This window comes from Haliotis rubra, unplaced genomic scaffold, assembly GCF_003918875.1.
Source record: "Haliotis rubra isolate DU_JTF1 unplaced genomic scaffold, ASM391887v1 Scf334, whole genome shotgun sequence".
NCBI lineage: Eukaryota > Metazoa > Mollusca > Gastropoda > Lepetellida > Haliotidae > Haliotis > Haliotis rubra.
Window position 1 is genome coordinate 46,756 of NW_025767007.1, and position 8,902 is coordinate 55,657.

The window sequence follows — 8,902 nt, forward strand, 5'->3', positions numbered from 1 at the left end:
CACCTGGAGAGCTTTGATTGTGTCCATGTAGCCTTGTTCTCGATGTTGGAGGTCAGCACTGACACTGTCGTCTGCTCCTGTGGACTCCAGCTGATGGATGCTGGCACAGTAAGCTTCACTGGCTTTCCCACACACCTAGAACACATCATATGTCACTTGAAAACTTGTCATTCCTATGTCTGTTTTTACGTCTGCTCCAGTCGTGTGACACTTTTGAAAGATCATAGTCCAACAAATATCATTTGAACCCAAATGATATAGTGCCACCCCGCCACTGCCAAAATAAATACCACCTCTATAAACAACCCTTAATATTTGTCCTAATCAACCCATCCTGAATGTGCAGAAATTGAATTCAGAATGCTATTTGGGGTGTTTCTTTGAATGGCAGGTCAAACACTACATCATGAATATACTAGGCTACTTTTGAGGTGTTTTGAATCTGTTCACAAATTGACAGAGAGAGAGAAAAAAATCTATTCTTTTAGTGCTAACTTTATTATTTGTATCAGAGAAGGATGTAGATTAATTTCTTTAAAACAAACATTGGCAAAATAGAATGACTTCTTTGAGTGGCATTTGGAAGCTGGTATGAGTGAGTGAGTGAGTTAATCTTTAACGTCACATCGGCAATATCTCAGCCATATCGTGATGAAGGAAGCTGGTACAACTTATTATGGACAGACAATCAAAAAGTTGTCTATCCATAAAAAATTGGTCCTGTTCAGAATAGAATAGACAAAACACATTCAATTCACATGGTCGACTTCTGAATTTGTCACATCATTACCTGAGGAAACATTGTGGCAAAGAAAGACTGACATCTATTAACATTTAAAAAATATTTGTACAGGGCTTATCCATAATCCATAATTTGTGACATAAAGGTTATCATCATCAGAAACATATTAGGCAACATCATCCAGTTTTTATTATATCGTCTGGCTCCAGCTCTATTAAACAGAAATGTCCAGCTACATTATCAGCACACAGATACTTGCCAGGCTGCCTGCATATACCAACACGATTGTTTTCTCAGAGAACAATTTTACACTCATCAGGGAAGATGACTCTATTTCAGTATTTACAGTTTGATACCTCTGTCCTTTCAGACATGCCACACAATTTCCTGAATCCTGATTTTCTTTCTGACCACTAGCTTGTGATTTTTGTTGTCAATGTCAATAATTTTCTCCTAATACAACCCAAACTCGGTGGCTTTTAAATTCTGCAGCAATATTATCTAAACACGAAAGTATGTCATTTATTACTAGTTTTAAAAGTTGCTGTGTTCTATTCCCAAGTCCTTCTCAATTTCAGAACAATTTTGTCCATCTTGGTATTTGTCTATGACTTTCTTTTCTGACTTTGGCAGAGTGAGTCACTTGTAATTTGTTGCTGGAAGGACCCTTGGAAAGTAGTGATGTAGACGACAACAAATTGATGACAATTAGATGACGATGTAATTATTGAGCAGTGTCAATCTTATTACTGAGCATTGAAATGACAACATCATCGCCATTCCAAATTGTCTGTAATCATATGGTCACTCACTGTTTCTGAATGTTTATCTTAATAAACATTTATCTTAATAAACATTTTCCATGTGAAAATAAGTAAATTGATAAACTAATGCTGACTATTCCAGGAGTTATCACTTGTGTAATATGAAGATCTCCGATGATACTCTTTTCCTGATCACTGACACTCATCGTCTTGATGTCAGAACAAAATTCTGTGCTAACCTACCTTTTTACTTAAATACAGTCAGGCCCCGTTAGTCTGGACCCTGATAATCTGATTCCCACGATATCTGAACGGTACTTAGCTGTAACCAATCTTGTTTACTATGTAAACTCATTGACTGTTGATTCATTAATCCAGAGCTTCACTCTCCGGATCCGGACGTTAATAAGCGGTAACGGATTAGCTAATTACACTTGGTTTTGCATCATTAATCTGGCAGTACATCAAAAAGGTTTGGATAATCCCCTTACCTCATGAGCACCATTGATTAGCACTGATCATCATCAGTAAACTTCAATGGTAATTGATAAGCGAGGTGACACTTCTGAGTTGAACATGTCGTTAGTTTGTGATTTTAATCAATTAATAGGTCTCACTTGTGCAAACACAACTGGCACCATCAATATTAAGCCATTTGTCATCGCCAAATCCCAGATGTTTTGGAAGAGACTTTAACCCAGAAATGTATGTTCGCTATCGGTTCAGCAACAAAACATGGATGACATCAGACATGTTTTGTGACTGGCTGAGATCTTTTGACAGACAGATGCAATCACATGGTCGACACGTGATCTTACTTTGTGACAACGCTACCAAGTGTGCCAATGTCAATTGACCAGTGTGAAATTTCATTTTCTGCCTCCCTACACCACTGTCATTGGCGATTTCTTTAAACCCAGTGAGTTTCTGACTTTTGATTGTTATACAAACTGTAATAAAGTCATTTGATAAGGTATCTTCCCATAAGACAGACCTCCCAAAAGACAGACCGCTTAAAACAACACATTTTGTGGTTGGTTGCATAAGGCTTAATGAAGCTGTACCCTTGATAATAATGGTATGTGCCCACATAAAAGAGACAACATTAGGTATTAACTATAGTCTTATCAATTCATGTTATGAATTATGATTTTTAAATTAAGACATATTGCATCAACAGTCAACACATATGTACATCAACATCTATGTGTCAGATCACATTTACTTGTGAATATTATCAAAAACAATAATTTATATATACATGTACCTATCAAACATATGAGACCAAGCACCATATTATTTTACATCACATGTCAGGTAAGAGCACAGATAACACTTATTAGAAAGTCACTTGAACATCATCAGTTTCTCCTGTTCACCTTGCTCTTGGCATACAGGTAGCCATCTAGAAGGGTGATCATATTAGCTGAAACAAGTGATGGATTGCAAAAAACTTTGAATGTGTTTGACCAGTATTGTAAAGAATGGAAACATAGTGTGAATTTAGATGTCTGTGATGAACTTCACTTTTTATTATACTATCCAGCACTTAATGCCCTCAGAAATCAATTTCTTCCCCAATATTTCTGTAAACATTGTGCTATTGAAAATTTGTTTATCTTATGAAATGTGATTATTCACCACATAACTCTAAAGTATCTGTATCAATATGCTGTATGTACTGTGTCACTATAAGTGTTTTATTAGAATAATATTTCGGTTCTATTCTGTTCTGTTCAGTAAAAGGCTCAGTAATATGTTTTGAGAAGAGCACAGGAGATAGGAGTGTGCTGTTACTATACACTGTAGTGACTCTGGGTCAGCTCATTAATTAAATAGGGGTGGACAGCATGGCTTAGCTAATTAGTGTACTCCCTGAGTCTGTCTTTTGGAAGGTCTGTCGTTTGGGAGGTCTGCATACATTCTTATGTTCTTGTCTCAATATGTCAAAGGGAAGTAACTCTACTGTAGTGGTGTAGATAATGGTTCGTTTCAGTAGTCTGTACGTTTCATTATCTGAACGTTTTTGATGAAAAACGGAAGTGTTCGGATTAACACGGCCTGACTGTATATATTTTTATTCACTTTATTCCAAGAGTTAAAAAAAAAATGCTCAAATTACTGAACAAATCAAACTAGGATGATGTACATCTGTCCACTATCCTAGTTCTCAAACTCAAATTTAAGCTTAAACTGCAAGGTTCATGTGCCTTATTTATTTCAAGATTCTGTACAAAGTTAATGTGACCATGGAATTAACATCCTGTTTGTGTCATATATATTTGTTTGTTGTTTAACTCCATATCCCAGATATGTGAGGTGAGGTGAAATTGGGTTTAACGTCGTGCTTGAGAATATTTCGCTCATATGACGACGTGTATGCGTGTGTATGTGTATGTGCGGCTGCTTGTACTAGCCCAGACTGAAGCTGGTTTTATAGTGCTAGCCCACTGAGATACCATGCCACAGTGAAGCATGAATATCCCACTCAGACACATTATACTGACTCCGAGCCGACCAGTCCTTGTTGTGCCCATTAATGCCGAGCTCCAGGCAGGGACCAACAAGTACCATATTTTAACGTCTTTTGGTATGACTCGTCCGGGGATCGAACCCGCGACCTTCCGCTCTCCGGGCGGACGCTCTAACCACTACACCACGGAGGCGGTCCCCAGATATATGAAATAGTCGAGTCAGGAATTGAGAATTCAGTGATCAGTTTTGTGAACAGCGAACCACATTGTCAAGGTACGATGACATTAATCAAGTCATAGAACCTAACCGCCCGATTCATCCAGTTGCCTCTTATGATCATCACTTTAACTGGGGATGTATTCTAACCCGGATCACCAGGCAGGTGTAAGAAATATTTCTGAATATATGTTGGAAAATGAAATTAAGGATATTGGAAGAATCTCAACCATACATCTTTCTTGCCAATTAAAGAATACCTGCTCTAAAACTACGTAAAGGTTCGGAACTTGAATCAACTCATGTTGAGATATACAGCTCAAAACAATCAAAGATCACCAAAGGTTTGAAAGGTTGTGTGTTTTCCTACAAGCCAAGAAAATGTAATTTTTAGTAAAATTGATATTTTATACTTATCCTGACTCATGCTTATTGGCTTTCTCTTCCTTCCATGCGAATGGTAGTGGAACACTTAGAATCCCTTGTAGTTCCCTGAAGAGGACGTAAAAGTTCTCTCACCCACGAGTTGCCTCCCTTTTCCCGCACAAACAGTCATGTGACCTGCCATGCTTGTCACTCTCTCCTGGGAGGCTGGGAGGGCTTGACATCATGAGTCAAGATAAGTATAAATATCAATTTTACTATAAAAATTACATATTTTTCCTTATCCTGACTCATGCTCATTCGCTTCCAGAATCCGATGGATTGGAGGTGGGTCAAGCCACTTCGTGGATTCATCAGCTGTTCTTAGATACGTCCTGTATTCCCCCCATGGGAACTGTGTAACGGTACTTTCTGGATACTGTTCTTCTAACTTCCGCTGTCAACTCGGGATACCACATCTTGTTATACTGCTCTAAGACAAGTGAATCTTTTTAGATTCATGTGGATTTTAGATATACTAGTATCTTCTTCTAACTAGTTATCTATAAACAACCCATAGATTATTTTAATATCATTACCATAAATGAGTTACGGCCCCTTATCGTACAGGTAAGATCGTTACCCGTACAGAGTCTTAATCACTCATGCTAGTCTAGTGTAGACGGTGCGAATGGACTCTCAACCAAAACTCTCCAGAGTGAAGGTTATGAACAAGTCAACGTGATAAAGGGTGAGATTCCCAACTCAGCGCCTTTGTGGAACCGTTAGTTGTAGTGCTACAAGAAGTGGCCCAAACTGGGGAATGCCGGAAGCATCCTCGGCGGTGATGTCTCTGAGGTAGAGGTTGCCAAACTCCGTGTCCGACTTTCAAAAGCAGCTCTCCATTATAGCTCATATCTAGCAGCTTCCGTGCAGAGCAAGTGTGGACGCCAGTGCTCTGACTTTGTATGGGTTGGAAACTCTTGGAGGTTCTAGTCCTGCTGCTTTGTCAGCTCACATCCAAATAATATTGTTGTCTTTGAGACTTCTACGGTCGTTCTGCTGACAACGGAGAGATGACTGTTTCTGCAATCGTGGCTTGAATCTTGACTCATCGATCTGCCGGTAATATGATGCCATTCTGATTGACAACAAATCTTGCTAACTGCAATGCTTCCGCCAGAATCCAACACAGCACAACGCTTGTTGCTGTCGAGGCGCTCCAATCAGCTGATTACTCATGTAAAACAGATGATTTTCAATGATGCGTCATTCTTCGTCTTCAAATCGCCAAAGATTTATATTGAAAGCAAGCTGACATCGATGTGAAGTCTATTTATAGTTGACTGGTTGCCGCGAACAGAAACCATCTGTCACTTGCTACTGCAAGCCTCCAGATAAACAATGTTTAATCTGCTGTCAGAAGAAGACCTCTATGCATCCCATGGAGATGATGGAACCACGTTGCACACTGCTATCTAGACTGTTGATGAAGTCTTTCCACGTTGGAAGGGTTGTTTACAATTGTAGACGACTTCCTGGTATGTGAACTGCGACCGCCTTCAGCGCAGGGCGTTGTCTCTCATGGACCAATCAGATTCCAGATATGTGACCTCACCAGTGTTGCAGCAAATTGCTCATCATGAAATCTTGTGCAGTCGTTGGTTCCTTCGTCATCGAACACTCGGTCTTGTCCGTAACCTCGCTATTCGGCTTGCCCCGGAATAACACGAGTGAACACAGGTGTTGTTGGTTGAGCAAAAGCGCGCGAAATTATTTGCCGCTTAGTGCTTAGTCCCGCTGGCAGTTGCATCTCTATGCTTCAACTTCTTATTCTTCACTGAAGACAATGCAGTCATCATCTTGTATAGATGTTCTGATGAGGTTCCCACGCTTCCTCAACGTTGTTACTGGTTGTCAGTAATAATCGGCTAAATGAAGCGTTTTACAATATTCTTGCACGTCCCAATTGCGTTGTAATACACAAGTAGGTTACTGTAGCATTGATAACTTCCCTCCACATTGATTTTAGAGTCGAAACATTCATCAAATTGAATGTTAATCTAATAACTTTGGGACGGATGCGATATCTTGATGAGGAACTGCGATGACGCCAATCCTAGGCTGGCGTCGACTGTCAGAATGTTCCCTTAATCTCTTGTAAACTGCGCAGGCACAATGTCAAATGGAGAAAATCTGAATGTAGCTGCATTCGTGCAAAGTTGACAACATATTCTTCATGCAGGTTAACTTGTGTAGCCAGTCAGGCATCTACGAACATTCCATTCACAACTGCATGCATGATGGAGATTCATCTTTGGTGCTTTCTCGAAAGTTGTCTGACATCGTTGTAACTTGCTTCATTAACACGCCTGGGACGAAGTTCTGCGATGTGGGTTGAACTTGATAAAATGCGGTGTACGCGTTCATGAACGCTGAGGCATTGTCTTCATCCCTGATGACAGACGTCTGCGTTGCCGGTGGTTGATCATCAAAGAGCTGGGTAGATGTCGTAAGTTCTCATAACTGCAGGGGAAGATCGTCTCACCGATGAAATAGCGTGTGTGAACGTAATCGTTGGTCTTAAAATCTAGATGAATGTCTACTTCGCCGGAAGGTACGATGTCTTCCTTAACCGATCTGAACTCCGGTTCGATGGGCGGGATCGTGAGAGAGTCGAAATCCTCATTCAACATCTTGTACGTGAGTACTTCATTCGACTCTTTGGATGGAGACGCTAAGTCCAGACCACTTGTGATCCAGGATGTAACTTCCGAATCCGAAAGGATGCCATCACTTTCTTCATCTGTTCTATGAGTCGATTCTCACTCTGATGAACTGTGTCTTCGCGAGTGCATTTGCGAATACTCCCTTCGTGAATCTTCCTTTTGTGAAGCTTCCTTTTGTGAACCTTCCTTCCGCAAATCTTCCTTTCGCAAATCTTTCTCCTGTAGATCTGAGGGTTTGCGAACCCTGTAGATGTCTGCATTGCTGGAATCTGCCTGTTGATCTGAGTGTTTGCGAACCCTGTAGCTGTCTGCGTTGCTGATATTTCTCTGTGTTGTTGTCGGTTTGCTGACGTGACTTCATAGTCTCTTGTAGACTCAGGGACATTCGCCGAACCTCTTGTAGACTCAGGGACGTTCGTTCGCCGAACCTCTTGTAGACTCAGGGACGTTCGCCGAACCTCTTGTAGACTCAGGGACGTTCGCTGAACCTCTTGTAGACTCAATGACTCAACTTACTCGACTATGTAACGTACTCGGGAAACACCTGAATTCAGCAGTAGTTAACAACATACGGTTACCGGTATTATCACCAGTGACTTGAGGTGACTTCCTCTCCTGGTCTATCGCCCGTCTATAGATATAAGATAAATAAATATTAAATTGCAAATCTGATAATTTAATACAGAATCTGCAACGCAAGCTGGAAGAACATGGATTAATGCATGACAGGCATTGGGGAGAAGACTCAGCCGCTGACAGCCGGTACCTGCAATCACTGCAAGATTTCATCAAATGTAAACAATCTACATTATGATGAATAAATGTCACAAAATATGAATAATTTTTCCAAAATTTTGGCATACGATGAAAACTAAATATAACCAAAGTCATACACAGCTTAATTTTGAATAAAGGATCTAAATATTAAAGGATATGGTGCCGTATACGGGACTCCAGTGATCGTCCAACCATCCACTTGGGCGATGAAGGAGAGAGTGACAAGCATGGCAGGTCACATGACTGTTTGCGTGGGACAAGGGAGGCAACTCATGGTTGAGAGAACTTTTAGGTCCTCTTCAGGGAACTACTAGGGATTCTAAGTGTTCCACTACCATTCACATGGAAGGAAGAGAAAGCCAATAAGCATGAGTCAGGATAAGGAAAAAAAATAATCTAGTCATATGAATAAAATCATGTGATATTTGACTTCTTTGGAATAATATATTTGACATCTAAGACATGATATTCTCTACTAATTCTGATACTGATAAATTGGAAAAAGTTTAGCTTCTCTATTTTTGTCAAACATCATTTTTACATTCTAATATTCAGTATTGCTTGGGGTAAAACAAACATGGTCTAATTGAATAATAAATATGAGAAAATATCAAATACTTCAGCCGGAAACCATGTATGCAGATAATAAACATAATATTTACACCAATTTACAAATTTCAAGTTAGGTGTATAATGTATCCTATTACATGTATATGGTCTTAAAATGTTGTTTAAGTAATCAATTCAAGCAAATTATCTGTCAAAGTTAGAAACATCCGCTGAAGCTCACCTGTGAAGCCAGTGCTGCCACCACATTCACTAGAGGGTAGTGAGAC

General features: G+C 39.9%; 1 protein-coding gene across 1 annotated transcript in view; it reads right to left on the reverse strand.

The window, feature by feature from the left end:
• The window catches only part of LOC124284349, a 50,353-nt gene extending 41,451 nt beyond the window's left edge, over nt 1–8,902 (reverse strand). The window contains exons 1-2 of the mRNA XM_046720436.1: nt 8,857–8,902; nt 4–135 (exon numbers count right to left, since the gene is read on the reverse strand). Of these exons, the coding sequence (XP_046576392.1) occupies nt 4–27 (24 nt within the window). The 5' untranslated portion in view covers nt 28–135; nt 8,857–8,902. The remainder of the gene's footprint in view (nt 1–3; nt 136–8,856) is intronic.